This window comes from Alligator mississippiensis, chromosome 7 (assembly GCF_030867095.1).
Source record: "Alligator mississippiensis isolate rAllMis1 chromosome 7, rAllMis1, whole genome shotgun sequence".
NCBI classification, from domain to species: Eukaryota; Metazoa; Chordata; order Crocodylia; family Alligatoridae; genus Alligator; species Alligator mississippiensis.
In genome coordinates, this window is record NC_081830.1 from 19,690,619 (window position 1) to 19,714,044 (window position 23,426).

A 23,426-nucleotide genomic window follows, 5' to 3' on the forward strand; every position below is an offset into this window, starting at 1 on the left:
TACGGGAAAAGCAGATCCTGTGCAAATGTTGCAACTTCATGCATACGTAACCATGGAGTGCTGGCAGCAAACACACACCCTGAAGGATCCTTAGCCATAATTAAAGTCACTACCAACTTGCATTCTGTGTTAAGATGTATGCAGTCATGTAGCAAACCTTCCTCTGCTGGCTTATCTAGTAAATCACAATAGCGGGTCAGCAGAGAATGCCATCTGTTCTAAGCAGCATGGCTACAGTGGCACGTGATCAAATGGAAAGCAAATGCTCAAGACAAGGAGGCTGCCATTTGCTCCTTAACTTTAAGGAATTTAGTGGGGGGGTTCCTGGTCTGAGACCAAAGGATTTGAAGCTTCTGGTAAATTTCTCTTGACAGGGTTTAAAGGAAGTCAGCTCACCAAAAACCTAAGTATGCCAGGTAGGAGTAGTACCTTAACTACACACATCTGTATAGACAAGTGACCTTGAAGCTTCTCCCTGCAGGCATTTTACTAAACCCCTGAAGATCCAGCCTTTGGAAAGAGATATTTTAAACTCTGATATCAGCTTAAAACATCAGGAACACTGGCACAGGTGTCACTTTTTCTGGTTTTAATGATGGGGTGACAAGTAAACACCAACACATGAAGAAAACGAACAGCATTTCACAGAGTACGGAGCAAGAGATGAAGTCGCAGCTAGTGCTTCGCAGTCGAGTCTCGAGGGTAGAACTCAGTCAGGGTAGTCTGCGGGATCCTCTTCAGCATCTCCTTGGGGAAAATACGCAGCAGCTGCCAGCCAATGTCTAAAGTCTCGTAAACAGTGCGATTTTCATAAGGACCTGAAGAGGTAACAGCAGACTGATCACACTTTGCCATTTTAAGTAAATGGCCAAATAAGATGTGCGTTCTCGTAGTGTTAGGACAAATGTAAGTAGATCACCACCGAACACTTGAAATGTTACACTTACCCTGAGCAATAAAGTTCTTTTCAAACTTCTGCAGAAACTCCAGATAGAGAAGATCATCTGAAGTAAGAGCTTCCTCACCAACTACAGCCTTCATTGCTTGCACATCCTTTCCAATAGCATAGCAAGCATACTAGTAGGGGAACAAAAAAAAAAAAAAAAATAGAAAGCAGAGAGCAAGTGTCAACCATGACGATGCTCAGAGCATGAGACTCCTGGCAGTGCCAATGCATTTGATGCGAAAGCAAAAAAGCAGTACAGCATTGACAGTGATAGCTGAAGTACAAAATCCTTAATGCAGTGGTATTTGGACTACAATAAGAGGAAACTTATGTTGGACTGTTGCTTACAAAGCAAATGCTGGAGAATTCTAGACATTTTGCAGGGAAAACTCCCCCCAAAAAACCAAAAGAAGAAAACGCCCTATGAACAGAGTGGCATGGCACGGTAAGCAAATAGCATTTGTTGCAGTGAGCCTAAAAAAAATAAATATTCTTCAATGCACTGCTCGTGAACCAATGGTCTACACCAGTGTTTCTCAACCTTGAGTTCCTTTCAGGGGTGCTGTGGGATGCCACACAATATTAGCACTGTTAGGTGTATAAACGGGATTCACAAGTAAACATGTTCGATTGAGTCTGCTCCGAAGCAGCGGATCTCTGGCACGTTGCGGGACAAAAAAAGTGTGTGTATAAGTGTCCAATGATTTCAAATAAGAATTCATAGTGTTGCAATATAGTGTTGCTCTATTGTTTTTCCAGGCTCAAAAGAGTGAAAACTAGGAGTTGGCATTTTCCAAAGGGTGCCTTGAGCCTAAAATGGTTGAGAACTACTAGTCCACACACACCCACCTACCCACCCTCCCTTATTATAAGGAGTTCTTGTACTGTCAGCAAAAGCAAATGGCATTCAACAGCACTACAGACTAGAGCCTACTCAAGTTTGTGGGTCAAATTGCTTTGGATTTAAAGTTGCTGATCACGTACGCTCATTTTCAGGATGTCAGATGAAAGCAGAGGCATATGTTCTCAAACTACTCTAGTTAAACAATAAATCACACATACCAGCTGGTTGGACACATCTGCATGATCTTTCCTGGTCATGCCTTCTCCAATAGCAGACTTCATCAGTCGAGATAAGGAGGGCAACACATTGATGGGTGGGTAAATCTGGAGGGAAGACAAGAAGTTAGAAGCACTTAAAGAAACAAAAACAAAACAAAAGACACATTTGGAAGGTCTTCATTACTGAACACATCTTTAACTTTTAGGCACTCTTAATACCCAGAAAGCCCTAAAACTCTTGACAGTATGGGAAACTGACAAAGCAGGTAGTATTTATAGTTCAGTCCAGAAAGCCAAGTGATTAAAATTTTAATACCTGGGCATGACGGAAGAGACAGATTAAAGCAGTGTTCCTAGCTTAGGCAACAGCATCTCACAAAAAAATAAAAATAAATAAAATAAAATAAATAAATCCAAGAGCATTGTACCAGCAATGTTCATCGGGATTCAAGTGTTGTATAACCGGGGGGGGGGAGATCTCTTTGGTATCCGTTTTCTTGCCAAGTTTACCTCACAGCCAAGATAAAACACATATACCTTATACTCACAAATTCTGGCCATTTTAACCGACTTAAGAGGGCACTCTTTAGACTTGGTCTTTAATACAAGGCTTTCCACCCCCTCAAAGTCCTCGACTTGGCTACTATTACAGGTGTTCCACATTTAGCTCAGAACCATTATACAAGCAGCTGCCAGAAAACATAGGCTAAGATTTAAAGTTCTGAAAAGTAAGATGGATCAAAATACTCAATGGTGAAATACCTGTCTGTTGTGCAGCTGCCTGTCCACATAAATCTGTCCCTCAGTAATGTATCCAGTCAAGTCAGGAATAGGATGAGTAATATCTGAAAGGGAAAGTGGGTATTTAGTTTTCTGACTCCACTTTTTTATACCCATTCAAACCAAAGCAGCAGGGACATGTCAGGCTTTTCAAATGATGAAGCAGCACATTCCAGATACCATGATAATCTGCAATTGTAACATTTAACATGCCTTCAAGTTAGAGTGGAATCTCATGTTTTGCTAAGGTGAGAGCTACAAAACAGAGCAATACATTGAGCTGCTCCTGTTGTAGGTAAAACAAACCAAGAGGACCTGAATAAGGTATCCAAGGTTTTCTTCCATTAACCAAAAGAGGACATTTAAAAAATCATTCACAGTAAGAAGGCTGTTGTGGAAACCTTCTTGAGATTGGCTAGTTACCCAACTGGCTGGACATCCAGTCGTTTTATCAGGGAAAAGTTTAGGTGGTGAAGTCACCTCTCTTTGTGCCTCATTCACTGTTTGAAATGAGGTACAATTATTCCTCGCTCTTAAGTGGTATGTAGAGCTTTGTAAAGCATTTGGCATGCATGTTAATAAAGTGGATTTCTGTTGCTCCAGAGAGATGCAGCTCATTCAGGGACAACGTCCCCAGCTCCTTCCAAATATCTAGAGCACCTCAAACTTTTTGGAATAGATTTCCTGCACTAGCTGGAATTCGCCTTTGGTCATAACCGAGACCATCAGCTACTGAAAACTCTTTTTGTACATCTATCAGCACATGTGAGAAAGGATATATATTATGGTTTAACTTCTCTTCTGCACCAGTAGTCAGGATGCAAATCTTTACTTGGGAGAGGATGACTTTTTGGAGCATCTAAATACATCTCCAGCCCCACTGGGGGAGAAGCCAATAACAGGAAGTCACAACAGGTACTTTCGACCTTCACAGAGTTTTGTCAGCCAGCTGGGTATCCTCCCATGGCATGCACACACAACTAATATGTCCAAATGTGAGAGCCATGTGACAACTTATACTACACGTCTGTACGTGCAAAGCAGTCAGTGGACTCACCATCATTAGGCATGGTAAGGATAGGAATTTGAGTAATGGAGCCATTCCTGCCTTCCACACGCCCAGCACGCTCATATATGGTGGCCAAGTCAGTGTACATGTAACCTGGGAAGCCACGGCGACCAGGTACTTCCTCTCTGGCTGCAGACACCTGCAGACAATCCAGGCAAAATTGAATCAAGCACATGACCAAACTTGTCAGGCACAGCTTGCACAAAGCTGCAATTTCCCATGATCAAAAGTATCTGCCATTTGGTGGTGCCAAAAATATAGCTACTCAAATTCTTCAAAAAAAAAAAAACAACAAAACTATAGCACCACCACAAACCAGGCATAGGGAAGGACTTGCCTCAAAGCCAGATCTTATAACACTGACGAGAGAAGACGTGAACAAGAAACTTGAGAATCAGGTCTCTTCTGCCAACTAGTTTGACATTCATATATATATACACAAGATCTTTTTGCAGTACTCTTCCAGAGGCTGGCCAGAGCTGTGCCCAGGCAGAAGTGTACAGGACATGGAAAGACGTTTGCTTGCAAACATCAGCAAGTCTTAAAAAAAAAAAAAAAAAAAAACCCCAAAAAACCCATATCATTTCCAGCACAAGCCAGAAGCAATTGCATGCATTAAGTGAGACTTCGGCATACTTGGTTAACTTTCCCAATTACAGCTGTTTGGTTATGTCCAAAATTCGAACGCTGCCTCTTCCTTAAATCAGAAAAACCTAGACAGGATCTTTCTACACTACTGTATCCTTTACAGGAAAGGTGTGAGCAGTTAAGAGATTTGTCAAGTTGGAATCTCTCACTCTCTGAGAAACACTGAACATACAATGACACATCTATCTAGTACACAGGAACAAGTACCTCTCGCAGGGCTTCAGCATAGGAGCTCATGTCTGTCAGAATGACCAATACATGCTTCTCACACTGGTATGCCAGGAACTCTGCTGTGGTCAGGGCTAGACGAGGTGTGATAATACGCTCGATGCTGCAAAAAAACCAGAAACAGCAAGTTATAGGCATTCTGCTGGATATTTGGAGATTGTATTTGACCATGAGCAGCACAATTCAAGATAGAGAAGCAGTTTAGAAACCCTGTAAGATCTAACTAACTTACCAACTGTAAAGCAAGCATTCAATACCCAGCTCCATAGCCACTGACATTTGACAAACCAAAAAAATGTTTTTCAGAACTTGCCGTTTCAAAAGCTTGTCAAGGTCAGAATCCCTCTCTTCAGTACACCACTTCTCCTCACCCCTGCTGGAGACGGCATTTTACCTACTTACGTTGGATCATTGGCCAAATTCAGGAAGAGACACACGTTGTCCATGGACCCATTTTCCTCAAAGTCTGATTTGAAGAATCGAGCTGTTTCCATGTTTACCTAAAAACAATATTGTTTGGTAATTTACAAAAACAGGAAGACAGCACCATGACTTGTATACACTCTAATCTACCCTTAAGTTTTATTTCCCTTGTGGACTAGGAATGCCAGATACCAACTACTTCTGCTTTCAGTTCAGCTGTAAGCAAAGATCTTCAACAGTCTAGCCACAGCTGAACAGTACCCTACCAGGACCTGATTCATAATTCAGCTTGGCAGAGTTGCTATACATCAAGAGTCTTGTCCTGTTCTCATGATCTCTACCCAGGCGATGAAACATAATATTCAGGCTCAGAGATGCATTGTGCGATTCCAGAAAATTGGGTACGTGCCTTCACCCTGTTACAGGGTGAAACAACACTAATGTGCGTGTCTCAGGAATAGCTTGAAAAAGATCAAAATGACTGGGTTTCATCATGTGAAAGTAAGAGAGACACATCCCACAAAGGACAGGTGTTTGAGGTTGTATACTTCCTAGGAGGAAGTTCAACAGAAAAAGCTTTCTACCCCAAATGCTCCTCTGCAATTCTGGTAGCAGTTGGAATCTGAGCATCTTCGAGCCATGCTAAAAAAGTACAGTACTTGCCACCATTAAAAGTTTGCTCCCATGCCCTAGTTACAAAAGGAACCAGTTAGTACAGCTGCCTTTCCATGTTGTACCTGAAATTCATGCCACTTACACCCATAGCAGCAAACACAATAGCAAAGTTATCTTCACTGTAGTCCATCACATCTTTGGATTTCTTCACCAAACCAGCCTGGCGACATATCTGAGCTGCAATCTGAGGAGGAAAGAAAGATATAATCCCTCTGCACTAAATTGCGTATTCTGCGTTTTCTATGATGCAGTGGCACAAAACAATTGTCAAGTTGCTTTTATTTTTGACAGGGGTAAATACGGTTTGTTGCCTTCCAAATCTCTGCCACCGACTCCAAGAGACCAAAAGGTATTTGAAGATTTACACTGCAGCGCTTTATCTGGCCTAATTAAACCCATTTGTGATGTGGTATCTAGAGCACTGGGGTTTACTGAAGTCCCAGTTTGCACTTATTTTATTTTGTGTCCATATAAAATATCTAAAATATATTAAAAAGAGCACTGCGATGTGGAGGGGAAGGCCAAGACCATCACTGCATAATGTAGCTCATAATACCGCCCTGAACCAGAGGCTTCAGCAGCTACTTTTTCCATCACAAAGCTCTCTGTTAAAGCACCCACCTCATTATGGGGCAAGCCTGCAGCAGAGAATATGGGAATTTTCTGTCCTCTGGCAATACTGTTCATGCCATCTATAGCAGAAATGCCAGTCTGAATCATCTCTTCCGGGTAGATTCGACACTGGGGATTGATTGGTTGACCTATTATTTCCACAAAGAAACCACATTAATATGCATTGATCAAAAGATGGATCAGCAAGGCTTCACAGGAAGATTAAAAGGTTAAAAAAAACCCTCAAACCAATGCATTTTAGAACCACCAAATTTTTTTTGGTTGAGAAATCTCTTATTCACATGATTAATATCTATTTGGCATTGATAACTGCACAGATGGACAATAAAGATAGGACAATATCATCCTATTCTTTAAAAGCAAGTTAACAGCCTAGTATCTTTAGGGGAAAAAGTAACAATCTTTTTATAATTTAGACAACACTATTATCAAAGCACTCTCTTTAATAAAAGCTGCCAAGTAGACTGCAGGAAAGAAACAGGCCAGGACTGTGTGCCCTGTTGTCTCATCTTGACTTTCTAGGAAAAAAAAAAAAAAGTCTTTCTGGAGAGTTGATGGAAGCTTAATCCCTTATTCTCCCATTCTATGTATGGGATCTCACTGCAAGTGCTTTAATTTGCAGACACCTCTGGAAATGAATTACTGTTCCTTGTGTAGTAAACAGAATGGAAAGAAAGTCAAATAAATCAAATCAGGCCTCTTCCTTCTACCAGCAATGCGTCCAAGGCACATGGTATGTGAACCAGAATTCTCTATTAAAAAAAAAAAAAAAAGAAACTAAAGCCCGCTCAGCTCAGAACAGTGCAGCTCCAGAGGCCTCTTTCTTATCTTCTCCCTGCTTTAGCACACTGATTCTGAAACATTCTTGTTGGGGAGGAGACAAAGTGCAAGTCAGTTTTGTTTTACTTGCTCAGTTATACCAGTTACCACCACTTTGATTGTACTTTTTAGCCTACCAGGTAATTTACTCAGTACAAGTACTCAATGTTTTTCAGGAAACCTCTATTACCACATAGCATTCTTACAGCTGAATGGAACCCACTGCTGCACAATAAATTCAAAAGCAGCACAACTATCTACCAGAAGAAAAAGAAAGGAATACCCATGATGTCAAGGTAGTCTTCAGCCAAGACCATGGGGCCTCTGTCAATAGGTTTTCCTGATCCATTAAATACACGACCTGTGAGGATAACAAGATTATATGAAGAGTACAGCTACTACCTGGTTGTTCTTCTACCCATTTCCTTCTCTGCATTAGCCATCAAATCAAGACTTGGTACATACCGAGCATATCTTCAGATACTGGGGTTCGGAGAATATCTCCAGTAAACTCACAAGATGTTTTCTTAGCGTCAATACCTGAAGTTCCTTCAAATACCTGCAAAGCAAGAAGAAATGGGATGAAAATTAGTGTTCTGCATAGTGCAGGTTAATATAACCATTAGGCATAGTTATAACAAAATGGGATGGCACTACACAGCAAGCAATAATTTTTACTCAGCGCGTGTAATCTAGCACCTACTACCAAGACCATTTGGAATCTGCTCACTAGTATGGGTATATTAAAAAAGCAGCATTGTAAACAGAGGTGTTTTAACCAAAACTTGTAAAAAGTTGGTTTATTCCTTTAATGTTTGAGAATATTTTCTACCTGCACAATAATCCTCTTCACCTGCATAAAGTCAGTGTTAACTCTGATTTTTGCTTATAATTAAAAAAAAAAAAATGCATAGGTGCATCACAGACATGCAACAGCTCAGAAACAGATTTATAGATTGTTAGGGGCTGGAGGGGACCTCATAGATCATCGGGTCCAGCCCCCGCTTTAGGCAGGAAGACAACTTGGGTCAAGTGACCCCAGCGAGGTGACTGTCCAGTCTCCTCTTGAAAACCTCTAGGGTAGGTGACTGCACCACCTCTGGAGGGAGTTTATTCCACAGTCTGGATACCCAGAAAAACTCCTTCAGTCAGGGTATTAAGCATGAAGTGGCCTTCCAGGAGTTTGTATCCATTGGCCCTGGTCTTCCCCAGGGCTGCCCTAGTGAACAGTTGTTTACCGAGCTCCTGATGCACTCTTAAGGATAACAAAAAATTGTTTTTTAGATATATAGGGAGTAAAAGGAAGGCCCAGGGTGAAACAGGACCCCTACTAAATGGGCATAAACAATTGGTGACAGACAGGGGGGACAAGGCTGAACTCCTCAACGAGTTCTTTGCCTCAGTGTTCCTAAGCGAGGGGCAAGACAAGGCTCTCACTGGGATTGTAGAGAGGCAGCAGCAAGGCGCCAGACTACCAAGCATAGACCCTGAGATGGTGCAGAGGCACTTGGAGGAACTGGATGCATTTAAGTCGGCAGGACCGGATGAGCTCCATCCGAGGGTACTGAAGGCACTGGCTGACATCACTGCACAGCCACTGGTGGGAATATTTGAACACTCGTGGCGCACGAGCCAGGTCTCAGAGGACTGGAAAAGGGCCAGTGTGGTCCCCATTTTCAAGAAGGGGAGGAAGGAGGACCCAGGCAACTATAGGCCAGTCAGTCTCACCTCCATCCTTGGCAAAGTCTTTGAAAAAATTATCAAGGCTCACATTTGCGAGCCTGGCAGGAAAAATTATGCTGAGGGGAAACCAGCACGGGTTCGTAGCAGGTAGATCATGCCTGACTAATCTAGTCTCTCTTTATGACCAGGTTACAAAACACCTGGACGCAGGAGTAGGGGTTGACGTCATTTACTCAGACTTCAGGAAGGCCTTCGATACGGTATCCCACCCCATACTGGTGAACAAGGTAAGAGGCTGTGACTTGGATGACTACACAGTCCAATGAGTGGTGAATTGGCTAGAGGGTCATACCCAGAGAGCCGCAGTGGATGGGGCGGTGTCGACCTGGAAGGGTGTGGGCAGTGGGGTCCTGCAGGTCTCGGTCCTTGGACCGATACTCTTCAATGTCTTCATCAGCAACTTGGACGAGGGAGTGAAGTGTACTCTGTCCAAGTTTACGGATGACACAAAACTGTGTGGAGAAGTGGACACGCCAGAGGGCAGGGAACAACTACAAGCAGACCTGGACAGGTTGGACATACGGGCGGAAAACAACAGATGCAATTCAACAAGGAGAAATGCAAAATGCTGCACCTAGGGAGGAAAAATGTCCAGCATACCTACTGCCTCGGAAATGACCTGCTTGGAGGCACGGAGGCGGAGAGGGATCTGGGAGTCCTAGTGGACTCCAAGATGAACATGAGTCGGCAGTGTGACGAAGCCATCAGGAAAGCCAATGGCACTTTATCGTGCATCAGCAGATGCATGACGAACAGATCCAAGGAGGTGATACTTCCCCTCTATCGGGCACTGGTCAGACCGCAGTTGGAATACTGCGTGCAATTTTGGTCGGGATGTGGATAACCTGGAGAGGGTCCAGAGAAGGGCCACTCGTATGGCTAAGGGCTTGCAGGCCAAGCCCTATGAGGAAAGACTAGGGCACCTGGACCTCTTCAGCCTCCGCAACAGAAGGTCGAGAGGCTACCTTATGGCTGCCTATAAGTTCATCATGGGGGCACAGAAGGGAATTGGTGAGGCTCTACTCACCAAGGCGCCCCTGGGGGTTACTAGAAATAATGGCCATAAGCTACCAGAGAGCAGATTTAGACTAGACATTAAGAAGAACTTCTTCACAGTTAGAGTGGCCAAGGTCTGGAACGGGCTCCCAAGGGAGGTGGTCCTCTCCCCTACCCTGGGGGTCTTCAAGAGGAGGTTAGATAGGCATCTAGCTGGGGTCATCTAAACCCAACACTTTCCTGCCTATGCAGGGGGTCAGACTCGATCTATTGAGGTCCCTTCCGACCCTAACATCTATGAATCTTCTGATACAGTGGTAAGCCGCTACCAAGTCCCCTCTCAACCATCTCTTCTTTAGGCTAAAAAGATGCCCAGGGCCCTCAGCCTTTCCTCGTATGGCTTGCCTTGAAAGTCCCTGATCATACGGGTGGCTCTTTTCTGGACGCTCTCAAGTTTTGCCATGTCCTTATTGAAATGCGGCGCCCAGAACTGGACACAGTAATCCAACTGTGGTCTCACCAGGGCCGGTACAGCGGGAGTATCACTTCCTTATTTTTACATGAGATACATCAGTTGATGTATGCCAGCGTGCTGTTTGCCCTGCTGGCCACAGCATCGCACTGGCTCATATTTATGTGATAGTCAATCATTACCCCTAGGACCCTTTCAGCTGTGGTGCAGGTCAAGCTGTCACCACAGAGCCTGTACGTAGGTTAAGGGTTGTTTGCCCCCACATGGAGCACCTTACACTTGGAAGTGTTAAACTTCATTTGGTTCCAGTCTGCCCAACTCTTAAGCCTGTCTAGGTCCACCTGTATCTACGACCTATCTTCTGACATGACCACACTGCCCCATAACTTGGTGCCATGCGCAAACTTGGCCAGTGAGCTGTTCACTCCCCCATCCAAATCATTGATAAAAGATGTTGAAAAGCACCGGTCCAAGCACGGATCCCTGAGGGACACCACTGGCCACTTCACTCCAGGATGATGCAGATCCGTTCATGAGAACTCTCTAGGTCCTATCCTGTAGCCAGTTTCCCACCCACTGAACCGTCGAGCAGCTGAGCCCACAATCTTCTAGTTCTCACAAGGATATTGTGGGATACCAGATCAGATCTGGAACCTAGCAATCAAAGCTGAAGACAGGTGCATATTACGCTCTTAGATGTGCAGGGGCATGTGCTTGCAGCAGCACAAATAGTAGCAGCACAAATTTGTGCCGCTACTTTGTGCCACAACACATGCCCCTGCATGTGCACTTATGTGTGGGACAAACTGTCCCACTTTGGGCAAACTGCTGTTGTCCAGCTCCTCCTGGCTTCCGGTGTGCTCAAGCAGCAAGGATACAAATGGTGCAGCAAGAATACTGGCTGCCAGCTAGTGTCTCACTAGAGGACCAAGCCTCCATTTGTTCCAGCACATGCTATTTCTACATGCTGTACATCAAAAAAAAATCCCAGTAGGGAATCTCATCCCTGTGCTGCAAATCTGCAACACAGGCCATGTTTTAATGTTCCACACATGTGGATTGTGGTGCCACCAAGAGGTTTGTGGAACCACAAACTGCACCTAACTGCATGTCTGGATGTGGCCTTGGAGGCCCCTTCCTTAGAAATTCTGCCTCAGCAAGAAATTAGTGCTAGTCACACCTATCTGCCAGTTATTCTAAGGGTCTGTACACTCTCTCTGTACCTAACTGTGGCTTTGAGGCAACAAACCTAGATCTAAGACTTATGTCCACCCAAGGGATTCCTTCACCCTTTCTGAGGGACTGCTCCATTCTTAACTTACTTGAACGACAGCTTTTGTGCCGCTGACTTCTAGAACCTGTCCGCTTCTCTTGGTCCCATCAGGAAGCGTCAAATGTACAATTTCTGCATACCGAGGAAACTGCAGAGGATATTCAAAGTGAGACAGTGGGAAAAGAGTTTTAAGTCTACATTAGACATCATAAGATCTAGAGTTCACTTAGAGCTCAACAGCTACAAGGCTTGTAGAGTTCACAATCTAAACCAAATCCAAAACAACTCAAGTTGACCATCAGCTTAAGCTGCCCAAAAACAGCTTCGAACCCTGCAGAAGATTTAGCACATAGGCTATGGAAAAGTTCAAGTGTTTATAATTTTGTTCAAGTGTGATGTTTGTGCCAACTTACACAAAGCTGTATAGTGCCCATCAAGCTGCCTGGAGGTACATCTCAAATAAACCAAATTTTTTTGAGAGGAAATAACCTGATGTCACTTCAAGGCAAACTTCAATATACCCTCCATGAAATAGATTCAGCCCCAGTCTTTCAGCAGATTACAAGGGAAGGAAGTTCCCCCTTTATTAATTTATCACATGAAAACAACGAAGCTCGAACGATTAATCCACTTTTTGGATTAAAAAAAAAAAAAGAGAGAGACATCTATAACTGTACAAGGCATTGCAATGTCTCCTCCCTGCCTTCAAATATAAGTCATCAGTTGAACTGATGGAGAATCATTACTCTCCTTTTCATCTGACCCTTAAAAATCTTGGATGCTTTACAGACGCTCCCAGTTTGCAGGACTTTGTTTAGAGTTATATGTTAACTTATTATACATTTGCAAGCAAATAAGATTTTGCATTTAACATGAAACTGAGGCTCCACATCCATAATAGAGCTAATAATTCAAACCATGTCTAATTACAAACCCAGCTTTCCTGCACTGAATTTCTCCTCTCCCTTCAAATCAGAAAGACTTCAGGAAGAGCAATATTTACCTTCACTTGATCCAATATTACCAGTGGACCATTAACTCCCGATACAGTTTTATATGCTGAAACACAAAACAAGATGCATCATACAAAATATTCAGGAGCAGGCTAAACATACCCTGCTGAATAAAGTGGTCATCTAAAAGCTTTACGTGGCCAGCATCCTAACATAGTATTGCACAGTGTGTTGCCAAAAGGTCAATTGTGGTCAAGCTGCCAAGCTGCCTAGTGCATATCCATCTGATGTGGTCAAGGTTTAATCCAAATGTTACCTAGGTTCCTCATTAAATCGGTTAAATATAGGTTTATCCTGAACTGCTCCATATTGTCATTTCAACTCAGACAGGTAGCAAATTTCATAACACTCTATACAGTTAATTGCAAGATCTTGCGTTGCTGCGTCTTGCTGATAAGTCGGTTGCATGCAAAGCCCCCCTCGGCACCCCCCTTCCCCCCCAGCTTTCCAACCCAGCACCCTGTAATTACTGTCAAATGACTTTCAGTTCCAGATTGTGCAGCTGGGATTGGTGATTACAGTTGGAAGGAAATAAGGGACAATTTTGTTGGCATTTTGCAGTGGGTGAATAGTTACTTTTAGGGTAGTTTTTTTATTCAAGTATTTACAATTTTTTTTAAACTCCGTGAAACAAGTGTGGGTTAAGGGTCAGGGGAGGACAGCCATGGAGACAGAAATCCTCTCTCCAAACAGCAAGCAGAGGCTAGAGAGCAGCAGAGTTGAGCAACTCTGCTAGACTGCCTCTACATCGGCCTGATGGAAATGCCTCTGGAAGAGATGCATAGTTCAGAGTTATAGGGCCTTTTTATTCTGAGTGGGTCTGTGTCAGTGGGTGTTGTGAGAGGGACTCCTGTCTGCTCAGACACTAGTGATCTGTGGTGAGTCTGAACCAGCGAGTCATAGTATAAGGTCCTGTATGCTGTTCTCACTAGCCCCTTTGGGACAAACCCAGCAGTCTCTCCTGCCCAAGGGCAGAGGGGCTGGACCTGATGATCTGTAAGGTCCCTTCCAGCCCCTAACAACTATGAAACCACAACAGTAGGAGCAGATTTTTCAGCTACGGACCAGGAAAAAAGGAGCTCAAAGGGTACTGTTATAATCTATGTCCAGAGATAAATGCACCAAAAAACACACCCCAAGCAATAATTTACTTATTGTTTCCCTTAGGTGGCAGAGGATGATGCTCTAAGGTTCCCCAATCAGTGTGACAAAAAGAAAAAGGGCTTTTTTGAACTCATTTTACATTAGTGGCTCTTCAGCAAGAGCAAGATTCCTCATCCGTGTATGGCTAAGGGACTGCACTGCAAGAGGTAGAGTTACACTTTAATCAGTAGCCCAGAAACCAGATGGTATCTACCATGGCTCATTTAAGCTGCATTGTCTCAAATGTTTAAGGAGTGGAAATATGCATGTGTGCAAAGCCAAAGCTCTGGACAGAAGCAGAACTCATATGTAGCTATGGGTTATAAAGCAAAGATCCACAAGATCAATTTAGGCAAGTGAATTCTCTGGCACACTGAATCACAGGGATTAGCAACCTTCCCTCGACCCCCATCCTCAGCAGACAAAGGCTAGGAAGTCCTCACATTATTCAAAGCAAAGAAAGCCAAGACAAGTTGAGCTAATTTGCACCAGCATTACAATATGGTGTCACAAAACCATAGCCTGAAATACCATCTCCCTCAAGACTAGCTAATAAAAGGCTGCATTTTAAAACAAAAGATGACTGCTAACCACAACAATCAAGGTCCTCCTACAGCAAGGGCGGGCAGTTATTTCAGGCGGAGAGCCGCTTACTGAGTTTTGGTAAGCCATTGAGGGCCGCATGACAGGCAGCCGGGGCAGATAAATACTAATTTTCTTAATTTTGGGGGGGCCCCCACAGGCTGGACAGAATGGTCTGGCAGGCCGCATCCGGCCCCCCGGGTCACACTTTGCCCACCCCTGTCCTACTGTGATCATCCTAGTAGGATTTCCACCCCCTCCCCTCCACCATCTCCAAGTAATTTGTAGACCTAGCAAAACCTGCTTTGCAGGGAAAGTAGAGCCAACCCAGATTTGATTTTCCCCAGAGCACTTTGTTAGCCACACAGAAACTCCAGAGTTTCTCCAGTCTGCAAGGCCTAAACACTGGTTAACCAAACTGTGTCACAAGATGAGCCCAGGAAGTCACAGGATTAGTTTTACCATTGTTCATCAACCTTATGACTGGTGTATCTTCTTGGTAGTAAGACTACTGCTGCTCTTTAAAATGGACATTGTATATACAGTGATAGTACAAACTCTTCCTTTATGAGCATGGGAAAGACCCCCTGATTATTTCCACAAGGGCTGTGCAGCATCCCACATTAAACTTCAGCTGTATTTCATCTGCAATTATAGCAAGTGTTTGAGTCCCTGCTTTACCAGGATCACGAGGGATGACTGTAAGCAAGAGTAAGCATTAATCAGTTTGCCCTAAGGGGGGAAAAAAAAAGGATGAGCAAGTCAAGCTATTTCTAGAATTGGAAAATTAAGTTCAACATGATCAAGAGAAAAGTGTTACTTGGTGGCATTCATTTGTTTAAGATCATCACAAGTTCCACTGGACCCAAGTCTGGAAAAAAAATGTTCAGAGTAACACTAGACAAGATGTCTGAGTTTTGTACACACTGCAAAGCGTGCGCTCAAACCATGCTTTGTCTCTCTTGTCACAGCTCTTCTATTTATACTGTTAACAAAAAAGCTAGCAGTTGTCATTTTTTCAGGGGTGTTGGTTGTAGCCGTGCTGGTCTAAGGACATAGGCAGACAAGGTTCGTTGCAAAGAAGAATTTTTCCAACTATTTCAGTTAGTCTAATAAAAGATACCAGATTTACCCAAAGAACCTCATCTGCCAGCTGTTATTGTGACACTATCATCAAGTGATTTTACCTGCAAGGGTCAAAAATACCAGATACTATATGGGCTAATATCGGAGCCGTCTCATCAAATTTGCTGGGCTATGCATGTTAGCGGGGTGCATCTGCACGACTAGCCAGCTCTCTGTATCTGCCTATTGCTTACATAACCTTTGTCTGTCCATTGGTTTAGTGAACAGCATCGCTCAGCCCCACTATCCATTCCAGTGAGTTTGCATTCGAATTTACTGCATAACTGGCAACACAGAGCAAAAGGGAAGCAACTTTAGATGCTTTAATGCTCACAAAAGCTAGTGACTTAAAGGACTGCTACTTCCCCTTATTGTCAGGCATTTTCACTGGATGCCAGGTTCAATAGAAAACCTGGAATCAACTATTAGAAGCCCTCAAAACCAGCAGGAGCTAGTCAGTTTGGGAACTGTCAACGTCATGGTGCTGATACTACCACATATTGAATAACCATTGCTTAGATAAAGCTTCTTTCAACCTTGAAACTACACATTTAGAATAAACCTGAACTGAACTTTGGCCAGGATGATCTAGCTGGGTGTGGCCCTACTTTGAGCAGGAGGTTGGACCAGATGTGACCTCCTGAGGTCCCTGCCAACCCCAACTTTTAAGATTGTATGAACTTGGGTAAAAAGGATTAAACAAAAAAATTCCTCCTTTGCATATTTTCCTTCCTCCTTCATGAGGAAAAAAAAAAGCCTTGCAGTCCAAGACAGATATGTGCTCTGGGGTTCTTTGAATTGAACACTTTATTCCAGCTACAGGAAACTATTCAAAGAAGTATTTTTGTCTTATCTGAAAGACAATGGTTTTAGATCAGTTGGAAAAGGGCCTGGGTGTAGCCAGCCACTTGCAAACACAAGGAGAGAACTTGAGCAACACCACCGTCTAACTTATGACAGCCTCATCAGCACTTCCTCACTGATCCAAAACATAAGAAGTATACTTCCTGGCATTGCCCAGTCACATTTTGGATGGGAAATTAGTACATTAAGCCACATTGCTTTGAATTTTAGAAGCAGCATAGCAAGTTGGCTCCCAAAAAAAAGTTTCTAGTAATGTTTTGGTCAACACTAGCAAGGTTGACGGGAACCAAACTGCGCCCCCTCCCATGTTATTTCATTGACACAGCATGCTAGCAAACTCAGAAGAACCCCAAAAGGTTTGCCAGGTGTGAATGCCTCCACTTCAGAAGACTGCAGCTTCTGATATAGCAGTCAGCTGAATCTAGCATCAGAAGAGGGTTTTGCAAAAACTTCAAAACACACTTGTGCTGACTACAACTGGTGACCATGGGTTTGTCCATGCCGATCTGCTCTCCAGGGACACTTCAATTGTTTCATCCATGACCGACATTCGACTGCACGAAAAAAAAAAACTTTAAAAAGATGGACAAAACCTCAGTTCAAGTGCAGCAAGTAGAACACATGCTCCAAATATACTGAGATCACTGAACTATCACAAGCTGTGACCAGGGCTGCATATTTTTCCCTTCTATTTTTGGGTAAAAGTTTTCATGACAGATCAAAACGACTGATTTGGACTTCAAACTGAAACAACCTAACACCGAAGTCAACCACCACAAAGGGTTATATTGCTACACTGTCTAAGGTGGCTCACACCACTTATACAACCCGGGCAAGGATTTAAAGATTTTTCTTTTTTGCAGGATTGCTTGAGCCAACATAAAGAGCTCTGGAAAAGCTGTCCAATTAATTTTGACTTTGCTTTGTTGCAGTACAGGGAGAGAGGTCTTGCAGCAGAAGTACTGCCTACTAGGATCATTGTATTTCCCCTTTTTCCACTTCAAGTTTCACAATTTCAAGCTTAATGAAGAAAATAATAACCATCTCCTCCTCCTCCCCACCCTCTTTCATATTACTCCATTTACAGTAATGTCTAGTTCCTCTTAGAAAAAGTGGAACATCTTTGTCAGGCAAGGGAATACTAAACAGACCTGATTAAATCCAGAAGACACCAAACTCTTTCCAAACGACACTGCTATTTAGTCACCTGCATAAATTCTTTAGTTATATTTTAGGAATGAAATGTTTCTACTTCCCACCCTTTCCCCCCCCAGTAAAACATGCAAGACCTCCCCAATATGCATGTCATGGTGCAAATCTCTTACACTTGGAAGAGGTAGCCAAAGCAAAAACAAAAACAAAAAAAAGGTCTGGACTGATCTGTAACCAAGGCTGACAGATTAATCCACGCTTAAGTTCAGGCAAAAGTCTAAGCTTAATTTTAAAATTCAAATGTTTGAATCAGCACTTTAAATCTCTGCAGCCAAGAAAACCCTCATTTGTTTGTTTTTCTTGCAGCCTCAATTCTGACAGCTACACGCAGCAGGATCAACCCTACCTCCAGACATTGATTATTAAGACTTCAGCTGCAGAAACTCACCATACAACCTCGGTGACAAACTCTTCACTAACTCGTATGAGATTGTCTTTCAACTACTCAAATGCAGGCCACAGAATCTTGAAAGGTAACTGGTAAGGGGGCAATAGGCCCACCATTTAATTTCCTCCCCATCCTATCAAGGAAGTGCTCTAGGTGGACAGCTTCAGGTGACAGGGTCTCCATTAGCTTCCTCCTTCTCTGGCAAAACCCATTTTCTCAGAAAATGATATCCCACTTTATAAAATATATATTTGTAGTTGGCAAAAAGGCCCCAAATATCTTCCCTTCTATTTAGGGCAGGTTTCTGAATGAAATACCTTCTGTAGTCTCTAAGGCCACTATTACCTGGACTCACTAATAAGCTACAGAAACAAAACGTCAACCAGGCGAACATTTAGAAACCCGTGCTTTACTTGAAACCCTCTGAAGGAAAGACAACTCTACACATTTGTGTGGCAAATTCCCTTTTCAAGGTTCCCACATGGCCTTGAAAGTGATCATGCACAGATTAGTCACCTAACAGGAAGAACTCTTTCACAATCCCTTTAGGTCCCCTGTGCTAGGAAGCCCAAAATTACATTCAGCAAGAGCCAGGACAGAGCTCTGGCTCTTTCAGAATCCCCTCAAAGAAGGCATAGCTACACTGTGCCCATTGCTGAACCTCTTCCACGGATATGCAAACTGGAAGGCCGTAGTACGCCCTTGCAAGCAAGATGTGTAAGCAGCCATTTGTGCCAAGAAGCACGTTAACATCCCCCCCTCCAAAAAACAAAAGACAACCCCCCCCAAACAAATAAAAAACCCAACCACGCAACATGCTTCGCCAGAAGCAGCAGCGTATTAGTTCAACCCAGCTCTACAGCATCTGTAGAGACTGGGACTTTTCGGCAGTTTTATCTAAAGCCGGTTCAATCTGCTATTAGATCCAAAAAAGCCCCACTAAAAAGTGTCCCATTTACAGATGCTGGATGAGACGGGTTCCAACTAACACGATGCCTCTTGTGGGCACAAACTGGGGTCGGTGCAGGAGTGTGCCGAGTTTAAAGTAAAACACTTTTTGTTTCTTTTTTTTAAAAGCAGACAGCGATGCTATACCAACCCCACGGGTGCCATGGGCAGAGTCCAGCGGAGGGCAATAAAAATGGTTCGGGGGCTGGGGAGCATGACTTGTGAGAAGATCGCTGGGGGGAACTGGGCTTATATAGTCTGCAAAACAGAAGACATAGGAGGGGATTTAATAGCCACCTTCAACTGGGAGGGGGGAGGTCCGAAAAAGGATGGCGCCGGACTGTCCTCGGTGGTGAAGAACAACAGAACAAGTCAGATATTGGGAAAGTCTCTCTCACTAGGAGAGTGGCAAGATGGTGGGATCTCCATCCTCAGAGGTGTTGAAGACCACACTAAGACAAAGCCTGGTGGCGATGATGTAGTTGGGGCAAGTCCTACTTTGAGCAAGAGGCCAGACTAGCTCCTTTCCAACCCTTATTTGGTACAATCCTATGTCCAAGGGTGTTCACAGTCTCTCCCTACTGCACCCCACAGCCAGCCCTCCTTCCATGCCCAAAGCAGCCGCCCAGCTCCCCCGGCAGGGGACCTCTCCCACCTCCAGGCCGCCTCGCCACCCTGCTCCAGGGCCAGACACACCCCAGGACCCTGCCCGCTGTCTCCTCCACAGGAGCAGCCCAAGGGCCGGGGCAGACAGCGCGCCAGGAGCCTGTGGCGCGACAGCGGCGCTGACAGACGTGCGGGCCACGGGCTTAAAGCGCGTCAAGGGCCCCGCTCCTGGGGGGGTGTGGCGGCGGCCCCGCGCTACTCACTGAGCCGGGGCTGGGAGAGGTAGTCGCGGGTGACCGCCGCCGCCTGCTCGCGGGCCGCCCCGCCGCCGCCGGTGAGCTCGGACACGGCGCCATTCACCATCCCCCGGATCGCCCGCAGCGCCGCCATCTTGTCCGCTTCGCGCCGCAGCGCCACTACGCACGCGCAGATATAGGCCCTCCCCCCCACTCCCCCGCCCGCCGCCGTGACGTAACCCGGAAGCGACGGGCAGCCAATGGGAGCGGCAGGGGGTGGGAGCTGGCCAGCGTGCTGGGCTGGGAAGGGCAGAAGTGGGGGGAGGGGGATATTATTGCAATTTGGAAAACTTTCGTGTTCCCCCTCAAAAATTGCTCCTAGCTGCAAGAAATATTCCTGTCCTCGTGACAAATGGAGCGGAGCTGTGCTGAGGCATTGCAGCGACAAGGGGGAAATCAGGGGATGTTAGGTGCTTCAGCCCTAGTGCCCTATGACCCACAGGCCCTGGGTAGGGCAAGAGCGTGGCGCCAATGCAGCTGTTCCCGAAACATCACCTGCTGCATTGTAGGCGCAGGGCCCTGCCACGCTCTCCAACCGTCCCAGAGCAGGGGGCTGTCTTGTGCCTCCAGTGTGACGTACAAAAGACGTACGCGTTAGGGCTGTGCTAACGTGCGGTAGTGCAAGCACGCGCGTTTTAGCCGATGCTTAATGCGCACAGCCTATTTTCCTGCGCGCGAGTGTCATACGGTAAAAGCGATGCAATCCAGCACTTTACCACTCGGTATGCTCTATTCATCGGCATCTGTCATAAGCTCTCAGATAACTGTCATATTTGACTAACCGGCACCCCCCCATTCCCCTACGGGGGCTGGGTAACAGAGCTTTGACCGTAGCGCTTTTTTTCCACACTGCTTTAATGCACAGTAAAATAGTCTACTGCACATTAAAGCGCGTGTGTAGATGTGCCTACAGAGCCTCGAAAGCAGGGCCGGAGGTGCTGCCATCTTTTCCGTTTCAGCAATGTCAAAAGCATCCGATGAGACCTGCTCTCCGTCAAACCTTGCCGCTCATTGTTGATTATGCCACCATCCTTTTATTCTTTGCTTGCGATGTCCTGCGTTCTCCCCTCCCTGATCTGAAAATAACCAAATTACAGCTAACCTGGAAAGACCCTTCACCCCTTAAAAACAATCACAAACTATTCGCTCTGCCCCATCCTCTAAAGCTCCCGTCCCAACACGGTTACAAGTCAACACCAGTGATTTTGGAAGCTCTTTCAGCCAAGACTTTTAATATGCTTTGGTGCAAATCACTTGTACCCCTATGCTTAGCTTTAACAGTTGCTGTTCGTCATCCTCCTTATTTACTGATGGGAAAGAAAGACTGTCATTATCGCTTTAAGAAATGAATCTATCATGCTACTTCCTTCCACACACAAGGCAGAAATCTTTCTTGGGCACCACATTTCCATAAGGATATTGGCAAGTGTGAGTGAGTGGGTTTGGAAGAGAATGAACTATCAGAGGCTGGGGAGTCTGATATAAGGGAAAGGTTTAACAATCAGGCTATGTCTAGTTTAGCTAAAGAATGACTAAGTGGGGAATGCAACACTCCTCAGAGAAAGGCAATGTTGTCTAGTGAACTAAGTATGGTAGTAAAAGTCTAACAGCTTTGGTTCCCATGTTGCTATTAATGTACAATGGTGTCCTGAGTGAATGACCTATCTGCTCTGTTTAATTAATGTCTGTGAAGCACTGTATAAAGTATTGCTGTTAGATAGAAAACAAAGCCAAATAGATACCTGGCACTTTGTTCTAAAGGTCATCGTTTTTCTTCCGGTAACTGTTTCAAGTTGTCTAAAGCATTTCATGGTTGCTAAAAGCATTTCATGGACATAAAGTCTAATTACTCGAGATAAGAGAATTCTTTCATGTTCTAAATATTTGTCATGAATTTTTAATAAAGTGCTTGAGAGTATTAACCTCATCATTCAGAAATAGCAGTCCCACCATTTTCTACAGATTCTGCAGCATCACCAATTCACCTATTTTCTGAGTGGAAAGCATCAGCCTACCTATGCCAATAACCACATGGCAATCATTTTATGTCTCAAATAATACAATGCTTTCTCAATTAAAAACAAAAGACATATTACCAGAAATTAAATTTTAGGCAAGTTTACCATCTGTTTTGGGATTGCCTATTCTAATCTCTGTTTCTGGGGTAATATTTGTCTGATTCAGAGCTGCCAATGTGGTATCATTAAGCTTTGTGTCTCATCTGCCCAGGGCCTTTTTTCCCCCATGCTGCTGTGACAGACACTGGGTGTGTCTACACGTGCATTTACACTGGCTTAAATTTACTGCGCACTAAATGAGAATAGGCTGGCATCTACACGTGCATGCATTAAAGCACATTAATGCTGTGTGTGGACTGACCTGGGACTAAAGCTAGTCCCAAGTCAGTCCACACACATAGTGTTACTGTGTAGTAAGGTGTCTACATGTGCATTACGGCGTAGTAACTAATCGGATATAAATTTGCAGGTATCATATTTACACTCAAGTCAGTGTAAACCACCAGATTTACTGTGCAGTACAGGTGCGCATGTGTAGATGCACACTCGTACTGCGCGGTAATTTTGGTTACAGCTCAGTAAATGCACACATGTAGATGCGCTCACTGATGACATAGAGAACTCTAGGCCTCTATGCAGCAATTACAGGCTGCTTCGGAGCCAATGTGTTACTGAAGCTTCAAAGCGAGTCAACAGCAGAGGGCAATCCAATCACAGCAAACCCCACTGACAAACTAAATTCAGGATTACTGGAATTAGCATGAGGTACCACTTAGAATGACGTACATCACACAGACACTTTAAGAGCATCGTTTTAGAGTATCAAGCATATTAATTAAACTTTATTACTTCAGGCTAGTCAAAGGCAAGTGTTTAGTCATTTTTGTTTCGCCGAAAGTGTGGGCCAAAGAAACCTTTCTGAGAATGTTTCATTTCCATAATGGCATCTGGAAATATTACACCACACCAACACCAGTCTGAGTTGAATAGGCAATACACCTATTTTTAGACTGAGAAACTCAGGCAAAAAGCACTTAGTTACCTATAAAAATCCATACAGTAAAAAGACACTGCTAAAGACAGGAATAGAATTTAGAAACCCAGATTCCAAAATATTTGACAACGCTGCCAGAGAGCCAGCCCGATCAGACAGACGGGTCCACTTGGGAAAATACAAACCGGATGCATCTACATGTGATATTAGTTAAACACAATAAACTCTGGTATTGTGCATCTACACTTGATATTAATGCAACACAATAAATGCTGGCACATATTGTGCCACAATTTATTGCTCCCGGGTTATGTGTTTGCATATGCACCTGGGACTGTAGCACATTGAGAAAGATTGGAGCAGCCCCAGCTGGCAGGAGGTCTGGGGTGGGGGGTCAGCCTGCCAGCCCAGGGCTCTTCTGCCCTGGCTCAACATGCTGTGGAGGAGCTGGCAGGGGCACGAGGATCCTC

General features: G+C 44.4%; 1 protein-coding gene across 1 annotated transcript; it reads right to left on the reverse strand.

The window, feature by feature from the left end:
* Positions 1–574: 574 nt before the first annotated feature.
* ATP6V1B2 (ATPase H+ transporting V1 subunit B2) lies at positions 575–20,060 on the reverse strand. Its single transcript, XM_006265501.4, has 14 exons — positions 19,912–20,060; positions 12,771–12,826; positions 11,817–11,915; positions 7,749–7,842; positions 7,567–7,644; positions 6,453–6,592; positions 5,914–6,015; positions 5,136–5,233; positions 4,713–4,836; positions 3,846–3,996; positions 2,771–2,853; positions 2,009–2,113; positions 948–1,077; positions 575–818 (listed from the first exon to the last, which is right to left on the reverse strand). The coding sequence occupies exons 1-14, from the start codon at positions 20,036–20,038 to the stop codon at positions 676–678; spliced, it is 1,530 nt and encodes a 509-aa protein (XP_006265563.1). The 5' UTR covers positions 20,039–20,060; the 3' UTR covers positions 575–675.
* Between the last annotated feature and the right edge of the window lie 3,366 nt (positions 20,061–23,426).